Here is a 27,531-nt window from a genome sequence, read left to right on the forward strand (position 1 = left end):
CTCATATTCCCAGTGATTAGCATGGTGGTCTGTACACTGTAGCTATATAAGTGTTCTTTTGCTACATAAGAAAATACCACAAATTCAGCAGCTTAAAACAACACAATTTATTATCTCACAGTTTCTGTAGATCATAAGTACAGGTTGGGGATGGCTGGATTCTTCCTCAGGGTTTCACTGGCTAAAATCAAGGGGTCGGCCAGCACTGTAGCTCTTATCTGGGCTTCAGGGTCCTCTTCCAGCCCTACTGGTTTTTTGCAGAATTTATTTCCTTATAGTTGTAGGACTGAAGTCCCTGTCTTCCTGCTAGCTGTCAGCTAGGGCCACTCTCAGCAATGAGCGGCCACCTGCAGTTCCCTGCCACGTGGGCCCCCAGGCAGGTCACAGCATGGATGTGGGCTTTTTTCAGGACTCCAGAGTACATCTCTATGGCTGCCTTTTCTGCAACGAACCAGAGGAACTGCTTTGAAAGACTTATATGATTAGATCAGGCCCACCCAACTGATCAGGGACCTCAATCACACCAGCAAAGTCCCTTCATAGCAGTACCCAGATCAGGGTTTGATTGACTAATTAGAAGAAGTGAGTATATGCCAGGGGCCAGGAGTCTTGGGGTGCTATCTTGGAATTCTGCCTACAAAGTAATCAATAAATATTGGCTGAATGAAAAATATGGATCTCCTAGCCACCTATTTATTTAAGCAGCTTATCCAAGGCCACATGGGTCCATCTCTGAATACAAGGCAGGCAGTTAAAAAAAAAGCCTAGTGGGTAGTTCAAGAAAGGAGAAGAGGGACACACTGAACTTAGAGGTGAGTAATGTGGGCTCAGGCTTCAGCTCGGCAACCATCTCTGCCATAATCTTTCAGGGAGAACTTTGGTGACTCACTATTCCTCTGACCCTCAATTCCTTCATCTCTAAAATAGGCATAAAATACCTATGTCACGAAATGGAAAAGACAAAATCCATCCATCAATCGACCCCACACCCACACATGCATCCACCCATCTATCCATTCACCCCCTCCCCAACCCAGCATTACATCACCCACCCACCCACCCATCCATCCACTTACCCATCCATTTCTCCCTCCCTCCCTCCCTCTCTCTCTCTCTCTCTCTCTCTCTCTCTCTCTCTCTCTCTTCCATCCCTCTCCCTTCATGGCATAATAATGTAGAAGCCCAGGAACTGGGAAGTGGGAAGACAGGATTTATTTTTCTTGCCATGCAGAGTTCGGGCATTCAGTGAGAAATGACCTCCCCTGCAGGTGGACTGATGTGTCATAGGAATGTAGAGGACATAGATCTAGAGGGCAGCAGGTGGGCACCTAAGACTATGGGGACTCATTCTGGAAGGATTAAACCACAACCTTGAATGTTCTTTTCAGAGAAAATACAATCACTTCAGGCAATACCTCAGCCTCATGCTTGAGCAGTCCAGGTCAGGAACACTCAGTAAACAACTTTGTTTTCTTTGATTCTCCACATTAGTTCTCACGTTTAAGCCAAATGAAATTTGACAACACAGACAAGCTTGCAGACACATTCAGGACCCGGGACTTGGCCAGAAACATCTTTCAACATGGAGGAAATGTTCCTTTCTTCAGTGTCTAAGCACCGTAGAGCAAATGTAAGGAGTCAGTGCTGCCATGGGGTGGCCTAGCATTTAAATCTGCCCTGTGTTACTGCAATTTTCTGTTGTATGAGTGTCAACTGGTGACAGGCTAATTCCTTCCCACTGTCTGGGTAGAGAACCTTCTCTCTGCCTCCTGATCTCATCAGCAGGATCCCTCCCTCAATCTCGTTCTGAGACCTGGCAGGGGCACTCTGCCCAGGCATGTGGGGAGGCTTACCCCTTACCATGAACCCTGCTGGAGATACTCTTTTAAATTTCCATTTGGCTGAGACCCGTGTAAATTCTGAGGCCTGATCTAATTTCCAATTCATTTCTGTCACCCCATCAAATTAACTGGGTGAGGAAGGGTTTACAGATTGGGTTTGTAAAGTTCCAATTCACACTTCTTTCCCCAGATGAAAGAAACACAAGAAACATTTTTTTCCTGGATCTCACTGAGCTTTGAAATGCTGTGGTTACTCACTCCTAGGTGGCAACCACCACATCACCAATCACTGGGACCACAAACACGACCATCCCTCAGCCTTGCAGGAAACAGGCAGTACAAGAAATGGAGGTAATGCAGGGGAAGATGGTCAGGCAAGCAGGGTGAGCCACGCACATCCAAATCATAGCCACCTAAACCTGAGTCGCCCACTGAAGGCCTGAGCTCCTGCTTCTCTCCCTTGCCCTGTCCGCAGCTCCTGTCTCTGGGGTTGGACTGACCCACTGCTCTAAGTGACTCTCACAGCATCTCCCTCCTCTGCAGCCTGGCCAGTTTCCAGCACACTGGTCATACTACTCCCCCACGATGGCCTGGCCCAGGGTGCCTGATGCAAGGTGCTGCCAAGGTTTCCAAGGACAAAACCCACACCATGATTGCATGACCATGTGCTTTTCTGAAAGGACTGATCAGCCCAGTAGGGGCCTCCTTGAATTGGTGGAACTGAACCGACTGGTGATATTTTCATACTGTGTATGCAGTGCAGGGAAACTGGACAAAGGAGTGGCTAATGTCTCCTGTCTGGACAGGCTGCTTTCTGAGATGTGAAAAACCAGCAGCAAGAGAGGAACAAGGGACAAGAGAGAGATATTTTTACCAATGGTATCTGAGATAAATAGAGAAACAGAGGAGATTCTATTTCTCAAACTGGGAGTCAGTATGCTGGAGACTGCATATGGGCAGACCAGGACCATATCTGGCTTGCCCATGTGACTTGTTCAGCCCACCAAACATAAATGTGTGATTGCCAAACTTGAGAAAGGTCAGCAGGTCTTGCAGGCTAGCTACAGGCTGGAGCCAGCACTAGCTGCCTCTCCTGGCTGAGCTTGGGCTCATTCTCTTGTTCACCATAGTCTCCACCACTCCTCATTGCCTCACCTCTGTCACTCACATTATTTATCTAGCCCTGGTAGTTAACAGAGTTCAGAAGCGCTGAATATAGTGCCAACATTAAGTGTTCAGGCTCTGCAGCCAGAGACAACTTGGGTTCAAATGCTGGCTTGGCCATTTCCAGCAGTATAACCTGTAGCTTCTCTGAGTGTCAGCGTTCTCATTTATGAAATGAGCATTATAATGATAATACCTACCTCACTTGGTTGTTCTTAGGGATAAATGAAGTACACATCAAAGATGCTGAGAAACAAATGGCAGCTCTTGTTAGTATTTGCTTAGGCTAAGAAAATGTCAGTCTGTGGGTGGGGTGTGATATGCACGGGAAAGACATTTATTCTGATGATAGAAATTCTAATTAGTTCTGTGCTCAGACAAATACTGTCCAAGGAAGGGGGATGATGCCTTCCTTCATGACTTTGCAAATTCCCCATACCTATTTCTTTTTCTCCATTTTCATTCAGTCATCAGATACACTGAGTCCTCACAGGGCACAAGGCACTGGATGAGGCCTTGTGGGGAAGAGAAGAAGGAATCAAAGAAGTCTCCTTTCAGGGCTAAGTTGCTGCTTTCAGTTTCCTCATCTATTAGATGGGGAGAAATCCTGGACCAATTAAAGAAGACAGTGTGTGAAAGTGCCCAGCACAGTGCCTGGAGCACAACAGATGCCCAGTAAGTGATCATTCTGACTCCTTCCATAAGTCTAATTAGAAAGACACAAAAACAAAGGTAGATTCTGCCTTTCCTCCATGTTCATAGCCATATCCAATCCATATTCAACCCCCAAGGCCCAGCTCATCTGCCAGCTCTGCCCAGAAGCCCTCCCAGAATGATGGGGACCTCCCCCTGGTCTCCCCCATACTCCCTCCCACACCTGTGGCTGGTGCACTTACCACTTTACGTCGTGCGTAACGCTGTTGGTTTGCGGTTTATCATCTTTACTAGGCTGTGAGCTCTCTGGGAACAGAAACTGTTTCCCATCATCCTTGGGTCACTGGTACTGAGTGTGATGCCTGACGCTTGAGAACACACACTGTGAACATTTGTTAAATGAATGAGTGAAGCACTAGAGCAGGGGCACTCTCTGGTTCAGCCTTTAACTAGGTGTGTGACATTGGGCAACTCACTTAACCTCTCTGGGTCTCAGTTTTCCTCCAGTAAAACAAGGAGCTTGGGCTAGATTTTAGGGCTGTCTGCTTCAAGTTGCACAGTGCTCCGTAAGGGAAGGCACTTGGTGGGAGAGGGAGCCACAGAGTGAACCAGGTTACCCATCCCAGTGGGAGGTTAGGTGCTCAGTGGAAAACCCCTCAAGTCAGGGGAAGGCCCCTGGAAGTATGCTGAACCAAAAGGAGACACATATCTTGGTACCCAGGCCCTACCCACCTTGGTTAGACTAAAATCAATGCCCTGTGCCAGCAGTACAGAAGGGGCCAAGAGCCAGCCATGGGCTGTCTAGTAAAAGTAGCCTTCCATTACTGGTTGCTTAGAAGAATTCTTCTTGCTCACTAACCTGATGTCCTGTGATTTCTTTCTATTCAAGAGCCTCTCTACCTACAATTCTACTTATTTATGTCTTAAGTTCCTGAAATAGGAGCTTCTAAAAACAGCTAGAAATATGGCATCTCATTTTGATGTCTACAGCAGAGCAAGGCTGCAGGGTCTATGTGCCTGCCGTCATCCCCAGACTAGCACCCATCAGGGGCAGAACCACATCTGGTTCACCACGGCCTCCCCAGTGAGGAGCTTGAAACCACTGCTCAGTTTGTGAAATGCATGCCTGAGAACGGCTGTAGGAGAAGACAGGTCCTTGTGGGCCTGAGCAGACAGAGAAGGCAGTCCCTGAAATAAAAAAAAAAATGGAACTGTTCTCCAATTTAGGGCCCCTGAAATTAGGGCCCTGGTGAAAGAACAGATTTCTGCTGTTATACAACATGGGTGTTCCATGTCAGTGTTTGGACCCTTGGGTCCCAGTCATTTGTACCGGCTTCCCCCACCCACAGCACTGTCTCCAGCACCACCCTCCACCCTGACATCAAACCCTGGGGCACTGGTCTCCCAGAAGCTAAGAAAGCTTATGTGCAGGACAGAGCTGGGGGACAGCTGGGATGGCCACAGGCTCCAGCTGTTGTCCACATGCTCCTCTTTTTGCTGAGCGCTCAGACCCTGGAGCTGCGGGAGAGCACCTGGGTCACTGCATGGTTTGGGGCAGCCTTTCAGGAAGTCAAGCCCCCAAGAAGACATCCATGCTCTAAAAATTTAGCATCAGTAGGAAGTATTTGATAGATTTTGAGTGGTTTTGAATATCTGGGAAAGCAGAGGGAGGACCTCAGCTAACCAGCAGCGACAGGCGTTCAGCTGTACTTACATGGTCAGCACCAGTTTGTCTTTTGAAGCTGCTGAGCAAGACAGGCTGAGGGCCAAGCATGGACAGGGAGACTGCTCCTGCTGGCTACACTGTGGGCTGAGGCAGTGGGCCCCTGGCCTTTTCCAGGGACAGTTTGATTCCCAGCTGCTGGCAGCAGGGCCCCTCACCTGAGGGCAGGAGACACCTCTCCTGATTTCCTCCCCTAGTCTGCTCACCCTCCAGCTCCAGGAATTTCCCCTTTGACAGATGGCCACACAGCTGACCATTGGAAGAGGGCCTTTTTGTATGTGGTTCCTGCCGGCTTGGTTAATCAAACACTGGTCAGCTTGGTTAGTCTGTGAAGCACAATGGTCCAGACTCGCTTGGTGCAGACTGCTTACAGGGAGCTACTGAGCTAAGGGGAAGGCAGGCCATCTGCTCTCCCAGGGGCTGTTCTTGGTTTATAGAGAAGTATGTTGGGGAGTTCCTGATTCCCTAAGTCAGTTTCCTTGCTCAGTAAAAGGGCCAAGACCGGTGATATGCTATCTACCCTACTGCCAGACTCAGGCAAGCTCAGCTGTGTGGCATACTGGGACCTCAGCAGAGTGGCTGGTGAGGACACAGAAGAGGCTGGCAACCTGCGAGACTAGAGCTACTCCACAAAGAGGCAGTGGGGCATGCACACCCAGGCTTCACTCAGGGTGCTCATTTCAGGGGCAGGGGCCTTTCAGTGGGAGGCCCCAGCCCCCAGGATGTGGGAGGGCAGGTGGATCAGACCAGGGGAGCAGAACCCCAGCCTGGTGGCATGGGGATCAAGGTTCAGCCTTTCAAGGAGGAGGGTTAGCCAGGGCCAGGTGGGGAGTGACAACCCACCTGAGGGGGTGAGGGCTCCATGTCAGGAGGTACTTGTACCAGTGGATTGGTGGAGAAAATAGGTAGAAGGGCCAAGCATAGCACCAGCTCAGAGAAGGTTGAGGAAAGCTGGGGTTTGGAGGGCAGCAGGTACAGAGAACACACCCAGGCTGCAGCAGCTCTGTTAAGGCCATGCTGCGCAGTCGGGAAGATGCGACTGCTGCTCTTTTCTGCAGCAGTCAGTGCTGCCTGGGCTGTATGCACGTGGGCACTACAGAAAGGCTCTCCCTCTGGGACACCATCCACACCCCACACCCCATTAGAAAAAGGCACTTCTGAGGCAGGCTTTTAACAGGTGCCTCATTTAATGAATGGAAAGCACAGGCTAGGTTTTGTCCCCCAATGTACCCCTTGTCTGGGTGCCCTAATGAAAGGCACAACCTACAGAACCATGTGTGATTGCCCTGAGAGGTCAGCTCAGAGACTGACACAACTGAATTGGTCAGAGATATTAAGCTGATTCCCTTCCACCCTCCAGTAACTGGCTGCAGTAGCTCCCAATCCTAGGATCAGGGTTTGAGCGCAGGCAGGAGTGGGTACCTGCAGCAGCCAGGCGCTCGAGTCATACAAGCCATTTTCTTGGGAGTGTGCTGCTGCACTATACCTGAGGACATGGATCTGTGGCCTGGCCAAGAGCAACTCTCCGGGGAAGAACAATGTGGCAGGTACAGGCAGCCCCCGGCAGCAGGGAGCCACGGTGAGCCTCCAGGACTCCTGCAGAATTCATCCCAGGCTGCCCTCCATCCCGACATTGCTGGGTACTCACTGCTGGTCTAATGGGTGGGCCACCCTGGTCACAGTGGTGAAAGGCATAGGGGTGGGAGGGGACAAGAAGCCTCTGGCTGAGCGGGCTAACAGCCCATGTGCCTTGGCTGTATAAACACCTTTAAGCTGCCTGAGCTTTGGTTGTAATTAGATTAGCTGTATGGGATTCTTTAAGCTCCATAAAGCACAATACTGTTGGACCATTCTTTTCCTCTGCCTTTTAAAAATTTTTGCAATTATTCCAGCTGCATGAAAAGCTGTTGGTATTTTTACAGCCTGGAACGAGTATCTCTTGTGTAGGACAGCATCTTTGAAACATTAAACAATGATTAAGCAGCTTCTGGGCCAAGGGATGATGGGGGCTTTGCGGGCGGTGGAGGGGGACCCAGCAGTTGGTGACAAGCAATCTGGGAGCTCTGATTCGATTTCATCACTACACTGTGATTTTCTTACCAACAATTAAAAATAACAATGACTCACAGTTGCACAATTACTTGTCGTTTATCAGGATTGTGAAGGTGGCTCCAGGTAGTGGGGAAGAGGCTTTGTTAGTGGGACTTGCACACCACTATTCACAGAAGCACACACAAGCCCAGTGCTATGCACTGAGGCTATGTACCCCAAATTCATATGTTCAAGTCCCACCCCCCAACATGTCGGTATCTGGGGCCTTTGGGAGGTTATTAGGGTTCAATGAGTCAGGAGTGTGGAGCCCCCTGATAGGAGCAGTGCCCTAGGAGGGAGAGACACCAGAGCTTGTGCTCTGTCCACGCACATGCACCCAGGAACGGCCATGTGAGAACATAGCAAGAATGGGGCCATCTACAAGCCAGGGAGCAGGCTCTCATCAGACACTGAATCTGCTAGCACTTAACCTTGGACTTCCAGCCTCCAGAACATGGGAAACAAATATCTGTTGGTAAAGTCTCCCAGTCTATCGTATTTTGTTACAGTAGCCCAAACATGCTAAGATACCAGGCACAAACATGCTTACACACACTGGTTATACATGCTCATGCTGCCAAAATGCACACTCACAGGTTCACATCCACTTACAGGCACATTGCTCACACTCTCTCTCACATACACACACACACAGGCATTACAATTGCTCCCTGTTGCAAAGGAAATTGGAAGCTGCCTAAAGCGTGGCTGGCAACTCTTTAACTTCTTCTCAACCCCTACATAAGCCTAGAAGTCTCTGGGCAACAAGTCTCTCCTTACTGAACCCAAAGCTCCAGCTGAAGAGACCACCCACCTTCTTTTAAAGTTTCTTCTTTGTTGACCCTTTTGCTAAACCTTTCTTTTTCCAGAGGGAACAGAGGAAAGAGAATGAAGATAAAATTTGAATAAGACCTTTGGAGGCAAAGACCCATGATGCCTGGCAGGCAGCCTTGTTCAGTGGCCAAGGGTGTCAGCTCTGAAACCACGTAACCTGGGTTCAACTCCCACCTTTGTGTGACTTGGGCTAAGTTCCATAACTCTTCTGTGCCTGTTTCCTTGTTATATAAAGTCGTATTGATAACAGTTCTTTCCACTGACATAGAACACTGATTAATTTCTATGACATCTGGGAATAGTCTCTGGCACATACTAGAAGCACCCATTGAGCTGGGTGGTCTGTTTAGAACTGTCTGCCTGGGAGTCACTCTAGTTGGAGGCTCTGGCCTGGAGAAGTGGGGGTCCAACCATAGCCTGGGCAGAGGCAGCCTACTGGGTGGCGGTCTAGTGAGGGGGTTGGAAGGCAGCCTAAGGAACCCCTCACTGCCACACCTATTGGCTGCCCTGCACCGAAGTAGACCCAGAACCGGTGCTCAAGAGAGTCATGGCAGAGGCTGACTATGTGTTAAAGTACTTGGCACAAAGTCTGTTGCCATCAAAACCCTGTTGAGGAACTGAATGAATGCATGAGTGAATGAATGAATGAATAAATGAATGAATGAATGAGGTGAATAAATAAGTAAGTGAATGCCAAGCATAGAACACAGAGATGACTATCAGCTGCAAATCCTGGTGCTTCCCTCCCCCTGGAGGTCTAGAAAGGTTGAATCACTCAGTCCAAGCTAAAAATATTGGCCCATTGGGATTCACTGAAGAGCATGTAATTAAACCCAGGGACTCAGAACTGTGTTCCCACAATTTCCTTGAGCTAACAAGGAAGAGGAGCCAGGGAGGGGCAGCACTGCATCAGAGCTGCAGGGCAGGACAGACACGGCTGCCACTGTCAGGAATGCCTGGGGAGGTCCAGTGACAGGGGAAAGAGGGAGCTCAGGGCTGACCACATGACTCTGTGCATAGGACCTGAGTTCTGGCCAGGGTGACAGCAAGAGAGGCTTCCTATCTTGCTCTGTATCCAGCCACCTTTCATGTCACCTCCCTGGCATGCATCAGGGTGGTCCCAAAGTCCCCACCCCAGAAAGAAACACCCCACCCAGCAGTGCCTGTTGCCTGAGGCTAGTTCCAGGGGAACTTAAGTGCCTGCTGTCCCAGGCTCCTCACCTGCAGTACAGATGGGGGACAATAACAGGGCATGTCCCAGAAAACGTCCCACAGTAGCAGAACGCTCTGGGACGCTTATTAAAATGCAGACTCCAAGCCTTTCCCCAGACCTACAGAATCAAAATTCATTCATTCTTTAATTGAATCAATATTCATCGAACAACCTGCAAGTATCAGGCACTATTCTAGGACCTCAAGATACAGCAGTGAACAAAACAAATGTCCTTGTCTTCATGGAACATACAAACTGATGGAGGGAAAATGTACAAATAAACAAGGGAGAGGCACCAAGAAAGTAAAGAATATCAGACAGTGCTATAGAGAAAAAAAAGTGAGGAAGGATGAGGAGTGACGGGAGTAAGGGCTGCCACTGCAAACATTTGAACAAAGGCCCGAAGAGGCAAAGGAAGAAGATGTGCAGATGTCAGGGGGTAAGAGCATTCCATGCGGAGGGGGCAGCAAGTGCAAGTGTCCTGAGGCAAGAATGTGCCTGGTATGAATCTTCGTAGTTTTAATCAAGCTCAAGCCCTAAAGTGTGAGACCACTTTAGCAGAGTGACAGCATCCTCAATGAGAACTAGCCCCCGAGAGAGTGGCACTTGTTTAGAAAATTGCTACAGAGGCAGAGAACAGGGACTTGGACCCTTACACAAGGACCATCTACAGAGCCTTCAGCCCTCGGCTTCTGAGGGAGAGAGCTAAAGGTTGGATGAAGACAGAAGGTGGTGACTGACTGCCCCGTTCCTGTGTATGCGGACACACAATTGACCCCAAAGCACTGGTGCATGTGGAGGAGGGGCTTGGGTGAGACGAAGCACCAGCACACCAAACCTGTGACAATGGCTGGGGAAGACATTCTGAAAGCTTGGGCTTCTGCTTCATTTAGTTTTAAACACCAGTGCCCATCCCATCAAGCGTTATCTCATTCAAGCCTCTGAACAATCCCTGAGGTAGGAATTATACATCCCAATTTTATAGATAAAGAAAATAGGGTTCACAGAAGTTAAGAACACACAGCTTGGAAAAGGCTAGAAAGAGCTGGAACTGGAAAGCTGGCCTGATGCCAAATTCCACACTAGGGGCACCCGAGGACCCTGCTGCAGGAAGGGGAGAAAAGCAAGAGCTGCCTTCAGGCGCTGGCTTCGCGTCAGCTATCACAACTGCTGTTGCTGTTATTGTTATTACTGCGATTTTACTCACCTTCAGGGCACCCTTCACACCTTGCAGCTTGCTTGGCACTTTCCTTCCATTACCTCTTGTATTCTCTGGGACTGTGGGGCAGACGGGACAGGGCAGGGCCTGATGTCCCCACACAGCACGTAAGAAACCAAAGCAAAAGAATCACAGCCAGGAAGCAGCAGAACTGAGACTGGACGCTGGGTCTGTTATATTTCATCCACTTTGCATATTTATTTGCACGACTCCCTGATGTCAGGGGCTAGATCTGATCCATCATTCCCTTCATGCCCTTGGCCCATGCTAGATTCTCTGTAAATGTTTGTTGAACTGAGCTGAGTTGGCTTGAGTGAAATCAATGAAAGTCTTGTGCTGAGTGAGACAATGCGAAGAGATGATCCCAGATGGAGCCGGTCCGGGGTAGAGCCTTAACTGCCTACCCTGAAGTCAGGCTGGTCTGGTCTGGAGGGCGCTTTGGCCCTCTGCTCAGGCTGGAGGTGGCTCACTCTCTCTAAGAGCCACATCTGGTGTTTATTCCCCCCTCTTAAGAGCTCAGCTCAGGCTGGTCTCGGGAGCCCATTACTGGTCACCTCCCTGTCCCATTCCACATAGGGATACTTCAGCCAGCACGAGATCCCTCCCCTTCCACACCCCCACCCAGGGTTCTGCAAGCTACAGGGTGCTGGGGCTGAGGTCTACTGCTCTGCTCACCTCTGGCACCCATAGCCCCACACTTCATCTCCTCCCGCTATCTCCCTGTTTACTCATCTGCTCCTCCTGATTGGGAGAAAGAGGAGCCCTTCCTTCCCAAAGCCAACCCTGCTTTCTGGGCCTTGGATCACGCCCTCTCCTCCCTCCACAGAGGCCCTGCTCCACAGCTTGGCTTCACAGGGCTCTGGGGCCCCTCCCCAGACCGATTCAACCACCAGAGCTAAGGCATGGCCCCCAGATTTGTTAAAAGCTCTCCAAGCAATTCTAATGTGCAGTCAGGGTCTCTACAACAATCTGCCTTTCAACAAAAGAGAGAAATAACAGTATGATACAATACAATAAAATACAACTGAATAACATAGGCCAGAATATAATAGAAAATATCAGAGTGCTTTGCACATTATAAGGGTAACTATTATTTCGTAAAAGTTTCAATTCAGTCGTATGTGGGTGTGTATGAGTGTGAGCTGGCATATCATCCTGGGTCATGATGTAAATATATCTCTGGCTGTATCTGGTGGTTTAAATTTTTTTTATATGTAGAAAACATTGCCCCAGTTTCTGCCTTAGCTCCTGATACTCCTTATAGTCAAAATCCCTGACAGAAAAATCTACCTCCCTGCCTGCTTTACGTCTTCATCTGGCTCAGACTGCATCCCCACCACTTTACTAAAGCTTCTCACTGAGGTTTCCATGATCCTTCCAAATCCAGCAGCTTCTTCCCAGGTTCATGTCCTTCCACTGTCTGTGGATTCACTCACATAGATGACTCACATTCCTCAAGTTCTCTCTGCCCGCAGTTTGTCATCACCCAGATCCTCCTGGCCATTCCTTCTCTGCCTCTCCCCAGCTCACCCTCTTCCTCCTGACTCCTAAATGTCTTACACTCAGTATTCTGTCAAGCTTGTAATGTTTGTCCTCCCCTCTGCTTTTTGTACTTTCTCCTCCCAGTCAGTGGTCTCGATTACCCTGTGCACAAGGTTCCAACGCACAGAGCCATGATTTCCTCTCCTGAGCTCCAGTTGAGTGACTGGCCAGCCATGTGGCAGTCTCCAGAAATGGAGACAGGGGCTGGGGAGGGGAACACTTACAGTGCTCAACTCAGTCACACACCTGACCACGCTGGGCAGGTGAGACAAGCAAGGGAGGATTGGCATGCTGTGTGAGAGAGTGAGGAGCTAAGCCTTGGAGGCTGAGGATTTGGAGGCTGAGGGATGTTTCTGCGGTCAATCATCCACAGTGGAGAGGGTCCCAGACTCCATGACTTAGACTTCAGCCCAGATTCCTTTCCCTTCACACCACGCACTGGAACTCCACATGTGCAAACGTGAAGCTACATCTCATTCGTTAAACCAGAGGCTGTCAGCCAGAGCTGTGCAGCAGGCTCATTAAAAAGAGATGCTTTAGAAGACAGAGATGGCCAGATTCCACCTCCAAATGACTGAACTTGTCATCTGGGACAGACTTTTGTTTGCTTGTCTTAGCTTTATATTTTGAAGTAATATAAAGGGAATATGAAGGGAAAAAGTACACAGAAACATACAAGGAGGTCCTATGCTCCCTTCACCCAGCCTCCCCCAGTGTTAACACCTAACACAACTATAGCACAATACCAAAATGAGGACACTGATGTTGCTATAATCCACAGCTAGCTCAGATCATGAGAGTAAGACATGCACTCATCAGGGTGTGTGCATATAGTTCTGCGCAATTTGTCACTTGTAGCTTTGTCTAACTACCACCACAGTCAAGATACTTAGCTGCACCATCATCACAATACTATCTAGAGCTTTGGGTTTGAAAGCTGCCCATCCCTGAAGAACCACTGCCTCCCTCTCCTGGGAATTCACCATAATTCCCTGAGTCACCCCGGCTTGAGAAGGAGTTCTCATTCACCAGCCCTCCTTTGGCCCACCTGCCCATGGCCTATAGATGCTTCCTTCATCATATCTCTCAGGCCCATGTCTTGCCCTCCATCCACCACTCACACCAGGCCCTTTGATTTCTTGACTGTTTTGCTTCAATTGCCTTCTTATTGAGCCCCTTGTTCAAGATGCCCTTTTCAACCAAGTCATAAACCACAGCCAAATCTCCCCACTTCCCAGTTCTGCATCATTCCTCTCCCCAAAAACTTTCAGTGTCCATTGCCACTTAGCAAATAAAGCCCAAACTCTTTAAATTCAAATATTAAATATGAAATCCTCTATATCTGGCTCACTTTCCTTATCTAAATTGCCTAACCTCAGTATCAGCTTTACTCCTTTTTTCCACACGGGTTAAAGAAAAAGTGGCATCCTTAAGGTCACGATCAGGCTCTCACTATGGGGAAGAAATGAAAGGCTCCATGATTTCCTTCTCCCTAGTGCTTCATTCTTGTCTCTTTTTTGCGATGTGAGGAAGTGCAGAGGAATGGGGCCTGGGATGCCAATTGCCTGGGGGAAGGCCTCTCACCGTTGGAAGGCTGGCTCTTCCGGTCCTTGCCTCTTTACAGTGTAAGAGGACAGGGGCCAGAGGCCTGGGTGGAGCAAGGCAGGTGCATGGACGGGCTGGCCAGGATGGTCTGCTGTTAGCCATGGGGCAGAGGCCTTCTTAGGCATCATTCCTTGGACCCAAGCAGGGTGATGGCAGGTAGCTGCTTAAGCGCAGGCCCTGGGCCCTCTCTACCTCCCTCGCCAGAGATAATCCTCTCCAGGATTATGCTGTCCATCTGTGCTGTCCTCTGGTGTGTTTCCCATCCTTCACATCCATCGGACAATGAGGGTCAGGGGATTCATAAGCACAGCCCTTCAGAAAGCTCTATGGCCCCCTTTGCAGCACTGCCCCCACACTTTCCACTACATGATAATAAAATGAAAAAGAAATTTGCTTATTGAGATTATGTATTTTTCAATTATCTGATGTGTTTCAGTTTTAATTGATGACAAAACACAAATTGCCCATCTGAACTTCTCATTAACAGCAACTAATTCCTGGGAAACTCACTACCTGACACCAGAGAAAGCGCCAAAGACAACACAAGCCCAGTGACTCTACACTCCCATGGCCTGGCCCTCTATCTGTTCAAATCAGGCACTATCCAAAGCCCATCCATGTGGTCCTATCAAGAGCACTGGTTTTTAAATGTTTCAGTGCGTGGTCTCTAAGTTTGGAGAATATTATGGGCTGGCATATGTGGCAGGAATCAGAGGCTACAGAGTATGCACCAAGGGAAAAAGTAGCTGGTAGTGGCTAGAGAAGGGAAGATAGTGATGTGAGGGCTTCTGTGTGTGTTTACAGGCCACCTGGGGCTTTGCCAGGGCCGGATGGAGCAAGGAGCAGGAGATCCAGCAAAGAGGCTAGGCTTTGAGCAGTGCTGTTGCTGGGTTACAGCCCCCTTTATCCCCGCCATCAACATCACTACAACTTCCATCCACACCTTGGCCATCATCACTACTACTGCTAAGACAATACCAACAGTTTTCCAGAAGAGGCCAAGGAATACTATCGAATTAAATGGTGCTTCCCAGGAGAAATTCACTGTGTGCCCGGTGGGGGTGGAGGGCAGAGCTATACACCTCATCAAACTGCACTAGGATGTGGCATCTGAGAGTGGTCAGCCAGCAGGGAATGGCTTGGGGACCAGGCTCCTCTGGGATGCGGAGACGGTGCACCAATAGGGTGAATCTTCCGGAGCAGTGACCACCACAAATCTCTCATCAATGAAGCAACATCCCCTGACAGGAGCAGCCATGGAGAGCCTAGGGTATCGAGAACCCACAGCAGAGGCAGAGCCCGCCGCTCAGCTGTCAGGCATGGGGCAGTGTGCTGGGCACAAGGGCATGGACACTCACCAGTACTGCTGTTGTCATCCACCAGGATGATCTCCTTGAGCAGGTGCGGAGGTGTGCGCTGGATGGCTGAGTGGATGGAGCGCAGCAGCACCGAGAGGGCTTCATTGACGAAGATGAACACGATGCTCACCTCCGGCAGGCTGTCAGGGAATGAGAGGTTGCGGCACCTGGAAAGAACAGTCAGACTCTTAGATGTGTCAGTGACTCGGCTGGGGTCACCACAGGTGCTGGACCTCCCCAGGTCCTGGTTCCATCCTTGGCTGGAGGGCTCAGGAATCCAGATCCTTCCCAGGGCTGCTTCTTCAATATGCTTCAGACAAGCCCTAAGTGTGCAGTGGATGGGTTCACAACCATTGAAACCAGCTTGCTTGGCAATGGAGCCTGAATGTGTCAAAGACTATCCCAGCTGAACAGTCCTACCATGAGTGCCTAGTAGGGCTTGAACCCAACAGCTGGTCCCTGAGTGTCTACTGCAGAAAGGACTCAACATTTCTAAACTCAGCAGGATGGAAAATGCAACCAAGGAAAGGCTTAGTTTTTCCAAAATGGCAGTTAACACCTAGAGGAGGCCGACACCTTAAATGATCTGTCTCAGGAGAGAACTGCATCTCCTTCCAGAGACTTCTACTGCCGGGATCCACTCCTCACTCAGAAGGCAAACTGCCTGGGGCCTCTCCTACCTCTCATTCATCACAGATATCCAGCCACAGAACTAATCTCAACACGAATGAAGGATGGAAAGATAAATCTAGTCTCATCTCACAGATGAGGACACTAAGGCTCAGAGAGCTGAGGCCCCACCATGGGTCAGCTGCCGAGACAAAATCCCAACTGTGGTCTTCTGACATCTACACCAGGGTTCTTCCCACAGGCAGAAATGGTTGTGGGAGAGACTCCCATTTCCCCCTAGCTCTGCTGAAACCCTGAAGCCATTTGGAGATCTCTTACCCAAAGGACACAAGGCAAAATCATAAAAGTCCACATGCCATTCCCCATAGGAAGAGCTGCACATAAAAACAGACCCCGTAAATAAGAAGTGCCATGGTTCCCAAGGACAGACTCCCCTGTCAAAGTGTTGGCACCACTCTGATGATTCCTTCCCCTGCAAACATGCATTTGTGGGCAAGAAACCACCCCTGGTTCCCCGCACCGGCCAAAACTGAACGCTGGTCCAGAAGACTCTGAGCTCCCATCTTCAGGATAGTGGAATAAAGGATGAGCAGCAATTATAGGCCTTGGACTCAGAGAGGCCCTGGGCTTAGAGGGGAGGCTGCCCACGCCCACCGCCAGCCACTGGAGTGATGGCCACACTGCACTGCTCCAAAGTGGGAGGTACAGCCAGGTTAGAACACGCCATAATGAGCATTAATAGCACAGAACTTCTGCGCACCAGCAATTAAAGTGCTGCAGGATAGGAAGGGGCCTGCTCTTCCTTAATGAGGAAGGCTACAGGATACCCAGCACTGAGCAATTTGGAGAAATCTCCATGGGGCCCAGGCTTAAGAGCAAGAGATTAATAAATGAAAATCACTGTCTCTATGGTTACCAGAAATTTACAGAAACTTCTCCCATTCTATTTCCAGCTCTCCTTTTCTCTCACCAGAGAGAGGTGGAGGAAGGGAAAGAGCTGAGCCTTTTCCCAACTCCGCTTCATACTTAAAATTTTAATAAAACCATCAGGTTAACGGATTGGTGTAGATGTCATTCATTCTTGTACTTAATGGAATAAATATTTACTGAGCTTCTTCAGTGATCCAGGCAATGTTGTCAGCACTGAGGGTACAGCAGGACATGGACCGAGTACCTGACCTTGTGGCACTTACACTTTGCCAGGGGAAACAGGCACACACGGAAGCCCACAAATGGTACAAGACCGCAGTACAGTGTCAGGTGAAAAGTATCACAGGGTCAAGGGGACAGGGGGCTGCCTTGGGGGCTGTTCTGGAAGGAGGGTTCAGGAGAGGGCTCTGTGAGGAGAGAGATGACCAGTCACTAAAATGGTATGAAAAAGCCAAGGCCCCATGGGGCTGAGGTTCCAAGGCAACTATGCTGTGCCTGGAAAAGAGGCTGTGGAGGGAACCGGCTCATTTAACTGCAGTGAAGGGATGAAGAGGGTGGGGAGGCAGAGGGAGGGACTTTAATGAAGGAGAAGGACAGAATGACCCTTATGTTCATCAGACCCTTCCCAAAAAATTTTTGTTATTGTGCATATGATTTTTATAACAGCATTTAAAAGGTCTGTGGCTAACAAATATTCCTCTGCCTAGTGCTTATTTACAGCTACCAAGACCAGCAGCTAGCCTTTCCTGAAGCATGAAAACTGACAGAAATATTAACACACAACCTACCTGCTAATTGCAGTTTTAAAATAATACTGTATATGGTCAAGCTGCTAGAACATGAACTTTATTTTTTCTTTTATAAAAATATAATGAACGGCTCCCAATAAGGTCAATATAACAGTGCACGTTCACTGCTCTTCCCACTACCTCCACCACTGGGACCCTCACCTGTTAGCCCGTCTCCGGTGATCGCCTCGGAGTGCTCAGCGCCACACTGACCAGAGTTCCAGGCGCTTCGTAGGTGTTTTCCAGAGTTAGGGGTTAATAGCCTTCCTCTCCTCTCCTCTCTTCTTAATTTTGAATATAACCACTCCTCAGCCTTCAAGCAGACCACGTTTAATTCCTCCCAGTAACGGCCATGCCCATCCTAATGGCCTGGGGGCCGTTTCCTGCTGGCCTTTTTCCAAGCAGAATGCAAATGTTGTAGTCCTTTTACAGCTAAATTCTGCTGGACCACTATTTTCATACGAAAAACACTTTTGAACATAAGGTTTTCATATGCTAACCCTCTTCAATATAACAAAAGATCATATTTGTATGTGTTTGTTATCTGTCTCCCTCTACTATAATGAAGCTCTGAGAATGGGGACTTTATTTTACTACTATGCTTTCTCCTAACCTTAAACGAGGGTCTGGCACATAGTAGGTTTTTGGAATGAATTAAACAAAGCTAACAGGTTTATTAATTTTATATAAGGCTGACATTTTCATGCATGCCACAGAGCTCAGAATGTTCCCTCCTCCCTCTTTCGAAGGAAAGGCAGGTCCTCTCCCCAGTGGCGTGTCCTTTTCCATCCTCCCTCCCTGAATTTAGGGCCCCAGTTCCTCACCATCAGTCTCCAGCAGTTCTCAGTTTCTTTGCACCATAATTAAGCGATCCCTCCCAGCCAAACATCCTGACCTCCTTACATCCTTCCTGCCTTGCCTTCTCTCCTGGGAGCTGCTCAAGGCCCTGAAGCACTAGCCACACCCCTGCGATGGCCTCTCTCCACAGGGTGCCCTCCCTCACCCTTCAGGTTTTCCACACCTAACCTAAATGTTGGCCTGAGTGAGCAGAGGGTGGGCAGGAAAAGAAAGACCAGGTGGGGTAATTTTTAGGAAAAGAATGGGGATGAAGCCACCGTGGTGCCAGTCTGAGCTCTGCCCTGACTTGCTGCGTGACCACCCATGCAAACCATTTTACCTCTTTCTAAGTCTTTTCATAAAATGGGGGGGTTGGAGTGGGGGGTGCAGGCAGAGGGCAGGAGAAATGATGGGTTAGATGTCTTTGCTCTAGAAAATTTGGGAACTTCTGTCTCATATGTGGTAAACAGAAGACACTTCATTAAACAAATAGTTTGCAAACTTGCCTCCCAAAATACCACAAGGAACATCCCTTACTGCCATTGGGATTAAACAGGTGATCAAACGTCCTGGTGGTTTGCCCAGGACTCTCCCACTTTCACCACCAAAAATCCCAAGCAAAGAGGCACAGTTGGTCACCCTAGACCGCAGCTTCGTCAAGGTGGGGACAGATGTTGCTTACGGCTTCATGCCCACTGCCCAGCACAGAGCCTGGCAAATAGCAGGCATTAGTCAGCATCCATCAAATAAGCTGAAAGTCTTCCAAAGTCCTCAAAACACACACGCCGACACACTGCATCATGGTTCATATCTCCATCTCAACACTGAAGCACAACCTGCATTGCTGGAGGGAGGAGGCAAAAAGGATATCGGGCAAGATGCACACATTCCAGATGGTCACACTCACTGACATCACTGCTGGACACTGAACTCAGGCCAGAAGCTGCCTGCCACGCAGCCCAAGGCCTTCAAAAGTAGTACACATCCAAGAGCTGCTCTGGAAGACAATTGTTCCAGACTCAAGCCCAGCATGTCTGCTTGAGAGCCTGGCCACACACTTTGCCCATCAGCCAGCATGGGCCTCCTCACCTGAGGGCTTTACACCCCCTGAGCTGGTGTAACCTCCAGGGACTGCCCAGCACCCTCTGCTCACTGAGCCAGCCCTCCCCTCCTGCTCTGGGGGGTCTGCCTCTGACCCTGCCTTCTCTGCTTCACTCTCCAGAGAAGGACCAGAGGCTAGGGTTGGAGCAGCCATACAGGTGTAGCTGGCCCTTCCCTATTTGTGCTTCCTGAGGAAGCCTGCCTGTATGAGACTGGCCCCTTTCTCATTCTGAAAAGAGGCATATTATTCCTGTAAAACTAAGCCATAAAAATTCCCTCTTTTACTTTTATTCTTGTTCAAAGTCAAGCCATTTTCCACTAGAGATAAAAACAAGGTGTTTCTGAGAGCAGAGTACTATGGCTGTCTAATAAGCTGGAATTGATGGCCGTGATACACTCTCCTTTATTGATCTCTGCACGCAGGAGGTGATGCGGGGACGGGGTGGCCACACAGGAGCCCCTCGGCAGACCTCTCTGACACTGCTCTGAGCTGCTTATGGGGCAAGTTTGTACACCACGAGCTTCAGTGCCACGATTCCCTGTGAAAGGCAAGAAGCAATGTCACACTAAGTCAGGTCAACCCAGGCTCCCGGCCACCAAGTACCACCCAGGGCAGCAGCCAGACACTTCCATATTGGATCATGCTATGAGATGTATGGATAGTTTTCCTCGTTTTTTCCCCCATTTTATTCCTTTTAACAATCCTGTAAGATAAACATTTTATCCCCATTTTATAGATGAGGGAAATAGAGCTAATGAGTAACTTATTTTCTAGGGCAGAAAGCTGGGCTCCTTTGTCTCCAAAGCCTGTCTTCATAATCACTGCTAAACCAGGGCCTGCACTTTCTGGCCCAGGCCCACCCAGATGCTGCTGGTGAGATTCTGGTGTTAGGACAATGCAGAGGCCTGGTGTGTAGGGCAAAAGGGACGGCCCTCCAGGCTGCCAACACTGGTGAAGGATAGAGAGGATATACTTACGTCTAGCAGGAAGATGTGGACAAATATGGCAAAACACCACTGGGCACCTGCAGTCTCAATTGTCTTCTGTTGCATTGCTTCCATTGAGAGAAACAATCCCAGTGACTCTTCATGCAAATTATTATAAATTTTAACAGAGCATTAAACCAAGCACAGAGCCTTTCTAGCCTTCTTGGGACCCTGTGCAGCAGGTTGCACACTGAATTAGTTTGCTAATGCTAAGATTGCTGCTGTAACTTGGTGGCTGAAACAACACAAATTTATTGCCTTACCAGTCTAGAGGTCAGAAGTCTGACTCAGGTTTCACTGGACTGAAATAAGGTGTTGGCAGGGTTGCGTGCTTTCTGGAGGTTAAGGTGATGGTCTGTTTCCTTGCCTTTCCCAGTATCTGAAACCTGCCCACATTACTTGGCTTACAGCTCTTTTTCATCTTCGAAGCCAGCAATGGCTGGCCGAGTCCTTCTCATGTTGCCATGTCTCTGGCTTGGGTCCTTCTGCCTCTCTCTCTCCCCCACTCTAAAGTGCCCTTGTGATTACACTGGGCCCATCCAGATAATCTCCTTATTTTAAATTCATCTGATTAGCAACCTTAATTCCATCTGCAACCTTAATTTTCCTTTGCCATGTACCATACCACATTTACAGTGTCCAGGGATTAGGTAATGGACATCCTTGGTAGGCCATTATTCTGCCTACCAAACACACCCTATTGGCCCCAAAGTTTAGAGATCTCAGATGTGTGTCTAGAGTCTGCACCATGAAGGCCCTACTGCCCTCCAGTCCACACACCCAAACCCAAGGCCTCACCTGTGCTGGTGGCAACAAACAGCCACAGCCACCTTGGATGGACCCAACCTACTCCCAGGGGCACTAAGATCCTGGCTCCAGGCTGCATTCTCTCTCTGTATATAATCCTGTCCTGCTTCTTTCTACTTGGATATTCATAGCATCTCTCCACCCCAGGACCCAGGGCTCCTTTGGAGGTATGTGTGTGGATCTGTCCCAGTTGTTCCCACTTGGAACTGCAGAAAATAGTCTAATCCCCTTTACCAACCCTTCATGCCTCAGCCCCAGCTGTAGCCCACCATTCAATGTGACAGCCAGTCCCCCCTAACCCATGGGAGTCAGAGACATGGACCTCAGGGGATGCTGGAGGGAAAAGTGGTGTCAATGCATTACTGAGGCCCTGTGAGCAAGAGGCAGGAAGCAGCACCTGCCAGAGGCTCTGCCTGGAGCCACCCTGGAGGGAGGCTGCAGAACTGCTGTGACTAAGCGGAAGCCTAGAAGCTTGAGACCTGCAGTCCGCCTTCTCCTACCCATACGCAAATGCCCACTAGGTTAGGTCTCATCTCTAAAGCTATCCCCCGGCCCCTGTTTGGAAGTAACCACCACTGCCCGCAGACAAGGAGTTCACACACTGCTGCTGCGGGATCAGTGGGCACGCGTGTCCTCCTGCCTGACCTGCTGTCATGACCTTCTTGTCCTGAGCTAGCAAGTGCACGGCAGTCCTCCTCCTCCTCCTTCCCCACAGTTACACCCATCTTCTCAGTACCCACCTCTCCATCCCCCCTCTCACCCTGCAGGCAAATGACTTCTCACACCCTCATTTTTCAAAAAATTGATGCTTACTTAACACAGACTACCATGCGCAGATCTTAAGGGTATAGCTGGATGAGTTTTGACCCATGTAGTCCACACCCCAATAAGACCTATTTTTTCCTTTTGCTTTTTGCCCCTGGTGGGTTACTTTGCAGCCTATTGATCAAGAGGAGGGTGGATTCTGGGAGGCAGGAGGAAGCACACAGAGGAAGCACAGAAACATTTGGAGCTTATATCTGGGGATGGGAGGAATGGAGCAAAGTCCAGCCAGGCTGAATGCAGCTTTTCTCCCCTTCCAACCCTGGAAGCAAGAAGGCAAACCCCAGACCCGGCAAAGGCCCCTCGTGGGGTGGGGTCCAGGAGGTGAGCAGAGGAGACCACCAGGGCTCTGTTTGGGCCTTCCCACCTGGCTGGCCAAGGGGCCTGCTCTGCTCATTATAACAACGCAGGGAGGATGAATAACATTTAGATTTCACCAAAGCTAAGTGTCCTGGCGCCCAGAGGAATTTGCCTTCTCTGCACAGCCCAAAGAACCCAGATGAGGCTAATGTACTTCTGGTTCCTGTGTCCTTCCTTTCCCAGTGGAGGGCTGTCAAAATTAGTAAAGTGAGGCTCCTTGCAGACACCACTCCCTAGGTCTTGTTCCCTGCCCGAGAGGCCACAGAAGGACAGGGCTCCTGTGGCTGACCAAGAGCAGCCCTGACTTACTAGATGCCGCAAGGAGAACTCCACCCCCAGGAGCCCAGGAGATATCAGCAAGTTTGCTGGTCACCAGCCTTGCTCCCCTCCCCACACTCATCTTCCACTCTGGAGCCCCACTGCAGTATAAGCCCCTTAAGGATTCTCTGCTGATGCTTTCCTGGGTAACTGCCACATACTTGGTGCTCAAGAAATGCTTGTTGCATGAATAAATTAATGAAGCCTGGCAACCAGCTGGATAAACATTTTTCCTTCTGGTTATGTCTTATCCTGTGTGCAAGGCTCTGAGTACATTATGGTCCTCTCTTAGCCAGATGACAAGGTGGGTCACATCACATCTTTCAGCACCAAGAAAGGAGACAAAATAAAGGAGAGGGCAGAGGTGATGGAAGGGAGGGTGGGCAGGATTTAGAACACCAACTTTCTAGTCCAGGAGTGAAGCCAAGCATAACGTCAGGGTTAGAACTTGGAAGAGCAAAGCCAAGAATACAAAGACCGAAGTGTGGAATCTAAGGATGCCTCAAGAGGCAGAAATCCCCAAGGGCAAAGAGGAGGTAACAGGCAGAAGAGGCACAGGGGCTAGGACTGGAGCAAGACCCACCAGGCATGATTCTGGGGGAGCCTGTCCTCAGCCTGGGCTTCCTCTCCAGGTGCTACCCTGCCTCCACCCACCTTGCTCCAAAGCCCAACAGTACCTATAGCGAAGGCATCACGCTCCACCTTGATAATGGGTTTGATGTTCATGAAAACAATCTTTTCAACACTTTCCTGGTCCAGACAAATGGACGGGCTCAGTGCACATACTGTTAAAGCAGGTCCCCATTCCCATTAGAGTGAGACTAACTGACCCCTCAAGGCAGTAAAGCACAGTGGGGGTTACAAGCACAGATTCTACTGCCAGACTGCTTGGATGCAAACCTCAGTTCTGCCTCCAATGATCTTGGGCACATTATAAAATCTCTGTGCCTCAGTTTCCTCTCTGTAAAATGAAGACTAATAATAATACTGTGAAATAATAAGAAATATATGTAGGTCAGTCTCCAGTCCTGGTTTCTGCTAAATATTTGGCCTTTGACCCCCATTCCTGACACAGACATCCTAAAACCTTTGTAATTTCCTGAAGGAAGGGAGCGTCTGACCCAGAGCTCCTAGGTTCCTTCGGATTTCCTGGGTAACAGCAGCATCTTTTGGTCTAATGAGGTGTTGAGAGCTGGTTACCAGAAAAACCAAGCCATGATTAGAAGCTTGGAACTTTCAGCTGTACTCCCCATCTTCTGGAGAGAGGAGAGGGCCTGGAAATGACTTAATGATCAATCACACCTACATGATGAAGCTTCCGTAAAAATCCCTAAAGCATGTGGTTCAAAGAGCTTCCTCTGAAAATACTCTTCCTTCAGAGCATGCTTGGAGGAAGCCCTGTCCTTCTGAGAAAGCCTACAAGGCCTCTGTACCCTCCACCCTCCAACTTCCTATTTCTCTCCCACTGAAGTAGGGAGGGACAGTGACAGGGCACCACTCCCAGTGAAGGGTGAAGAGGCCCAGCACTGGTGGGCTCTCAGCAAGCCTTGTGCAGTCAGAGCAAACCCACCTGTAGGCTACCAACATAGGCCAGGATTTGGCAACTGGACACATGGGTTTGATCTCATGGCTACTTATCCAACTGTATGACCTCAGGCATAACACTTACTCCTGCTCCTCAGTTTCCATGACTCTGAATGGAAAGAATGGCCAGGTCCTTTCCTACCTTCACTGCAGGTTGGTGTGGTCCCAACATCAAAAACCAGGGTAAACAGCACTCATTGTTATAGCCATGTGACAGGCTAAGAGCCACCCTCCCCTTGGCATCCTTCTTACTTCCCCTTTAATTTGGAATGAACATGCAGCAAGTTGGGCCTGTGTTTTGTACCAGTTCTGGTCACAAAGTCTGCAGCTCCTGTACTGGCCAAGGTCATGGCAGGAGTTGTGGGGACCCAACTCCTCTAAGGACCCTTTCTCCAGAGCCCTTAGGTTCTGCTCACATCAGATCTACTTCTCCCCCAGCCCAATCATAGTCTCTGTAGCTCTCTCAGAGGGCTGAGACCCTGTGGTTTAGTTGAAGTTACCGTCAGGACCTTCCCAGAATCCAGCTTTATCTCAGCACCTGTCCCACTGCTACCACCTCTCACCTGCATATGCAAAAGCCTCCTAACTGGTCTCTGCTTCCACCCAGGACTCTTCAGTTTATTCTCAACACAGCAACTAGAGGGGCCTTTGAAAATGACAATCAGAACATTTTAATAATCTGCTCAAGCTCTTCTCATAGATCACCACCTCATGGAGTAAAAACCACACACCTTGCAGCAGTTGACAAAGCCCTTCTTCAATTCTCAGCCTCAGCTACACAGTGGAATCACCTGAGTGTTAAATAATATGAACACTGAGTGCACCCTCCAGAAACTCTTTTCTAATTGGTCTTGGGTGGGGCCCTGGCATCAGGATTATTTTAAAGTGCCATGCTGAGTCAAATGCACAGCCAAGTTTGAGAATCACTGACTTGCTTAATCAGCTTCTCATTGCCCCTCTGACCTCACCTCCAACTACTGCCTTCTTGCTTGTTCTGTTCTAGCCACAGGGGCTCCCTTCCTCAAACACGCCAACCACACTTCTACCTTAGGACCTTTGCACCTGCTGGTCCCTCTGCCTAGAAAGTTTTCCCCTAGGTATTCACATGGCTTGCTTCCTCTCATCTCCACTGAATCTTTGTTCAAATATCACCTTCTTAATAAGGCACCTCTGACCACCTTGTTAAAAATGCAACCCCCCCTCCTGTTCCAGGCAGTCCCTATCTCCCTCTCTCACTTTATAATTCTCCACAGCATTTGCCAGCATCTAAGGGGCTATATATTTGACACCCTTTTTTATTATCTATTTCTGTACCTAGAATGCAAGCTTTGTGAGGGCAAGGATTCCTGTCTGTTTTGTTCACTACTTTCTATACCTAGACTGCACCTGCACATAATAGAGGTTCAATAACTACCCTTAAATAAGTATATACTCTTCTCTCCCCTTGTAGATCCTCAGCTGCTCTTTACTCCCTAGAGCCCCACCAGGTTCTCCCTGGGCCAGGAAAAGACCATACCCAATTAAAGCGCAAACAGCAGGTGCTCAATAAATGTCTATGAAACTGAACTGAACTCTCCTCCCTAAAGGAACATGGCTTCCAAACCCAGCAGCAAGATCTTCCCTGGAAACTCCAGATATAAACTCGGTATGGTTTGCAGCTTTAAGAAAATGGTAAAATAAGGAGAAAGGGGAAAATGAGGTGTGGGGGAGCTCACAAAAGTTAATGAGATTTTTCTCAGCTGTGGTACGTGCCCACATTTTTAATAATTAGGAGGAATAAAAATTGTAACCGAACCTTAAAGGAGCATCTTATGTAACAAAGAGAAGTCAAGACAGACTTCTCTGTCGGGTGTAATGACTTGTTAGCCCTGGAAGATGGATGTACTTTAAAATACTAATTTACAGAAAAAAAATTGTTCATAAAAATGCAACTAATTGGGTTAAAATGACTTATTAACAGGAATGCCAGATGATTCTAGTGCCCTTAAGGAGTAAATTAGGTTATTAATCTTCAAAATCTCTAATTGAAGAAAGCCTTCCTCCTGCTTAGCAGACAGAGAAACAGAGGCTGAGGGAGGGGCAGGGGCAGAGTTGCCCAGTGCAGGAGGAGGGCACAGACCCTGGCAGGAGGGGGAAGGGATCCAGAAGTCCAGATGCCCAGTCCCAACTCCATCCTCAGCACAGTGGTGATCCCATCTTCCCCCAGGCAGGTCAGGTCAACAAGGGCCCAGTCCCAGACTCTGCTCACCCACTGGGTCTGAGGTCAGGCAGGGGCCGGTCAAGGGGCAGGCGGTCACTGAGGTAGGCGTTGTAGCCGTAGTACTGGAACTGCTTCAGGGCCATGCGCCGGCCTTCAGGGCTGAGCTCCTGGCCCCAGTGTGCAAACAGAGAGGAGTCTGTGAAGGGCTCAGCCTCTGCCTCCTCAGGCTTGGCAGGAGCCTCTGGAGAAAGAAGGGACAAGGAGACAGCAGGTCAAGGTATACCCCTGCATATGCCGTGACAACCCCTTTCCCTCCCTCACCATTCCCTTGGGTAAAATAATATTACCCTCATCTTTAGGGACAAGGGGAGGGCAGAGGGGAATCTTCATGCTTCCTCAAATGTATTTATCTATTCATACCTCCATTCATCCACCAACAACCACTAGGCACAGGGGATGTAGAAATAAACCTGAAAAGGTCTGTCAAGAAGCTGATGTATGTGACCTTGATGCCCCATGGCTTCAAGTCTGAACTCTTTTCTTTCCTTCCAGGGATTCTAGCCCCAGTCCTCAAACTGGACTTTGGCTTCTCTTTCCCCAGAATGCACCCCTACTCCCTGCCAGTCCTGAGCCCACCCCACACCAGGTCCCCCAGACGGGGGCCTGCTCCTCTGCCTGGTTCTTGCCAGCCCATCTCCTTCTCCACTGTCTGGTCCTGCCCTGGGTTGCCTGGACTCACCACGTGACATTCACTGGCTACGAGAACCCCCAGCCAGACTGTCCCCTACTGCTTCCAGACTGCCCACCAGAATAGGAATCATGGCACAGGGGCCAGCCAAACCATCCCTAGCCCCCATGTGCTCTGGGCACTGCCCACTGGACCCCTGGCAGACTGTGTAGGGGCAGCCCCATACCAGCTCAAG

General features: G+C 49.4%; 1 protein-coding gene and 1 long non-coding RNA gene across 5 annotated transcripts in view; both read right to left on the reverse strand.

Annotated features, from left to right (window-relative positions):
- Positions 1-27,531, reverse strand: part of GALNT18 (polypeptide N-acetylgalactosaminyltransferase 18) — a 332,956-nt gene that overhangs the window by 127,238 nt on the left and 178,187 nt on the right. For all 4 annotated transcript variants that reach the window (XM_073216198.1, XM_073216195.1, XM_073216196.1 and 1 more), the window contains 2 exons: positions 26,657-26,849; positions 15,245-15,411 (listed from right to left, as the gene is read on the reverse strand). In XM_073216198.1, the coding sequence (XP_073072299.1) occupies positions 15,245-15,411; positions 26,657-26,849 (360 nt within the window). The remainder of the gene's footprint in view (positions 1-15,244; positions 15,412-26,656; positions 26,850-27,531) is intronic.
- On the reverse strand, positions 308-15,233 carry LOC140844386 (uncharacterized). The gene is made up of 3 exons (XR_012122614.1): positions 3,902-15,233; positions 3,445-3,612; positions 308-441 (listed from the first exon to the last, which is right to left on the reverse strand). It is a non-coding gene; the product is annotated as an uncharacterized lncRNA (long non-coding RNA).

This window comes from Manis javanica, chromosome 11 (genome assembly GCF_040802235.1).
Source record: "Manis javanica isolate MJ-LG chromosome 11, MJ_LKY, whole genome shotgun sequence".
NCBI lineage: Eukaryota > Metazoa > Chordata > Mammalia > Pholidota > Manidae > Manis > Manis javanica.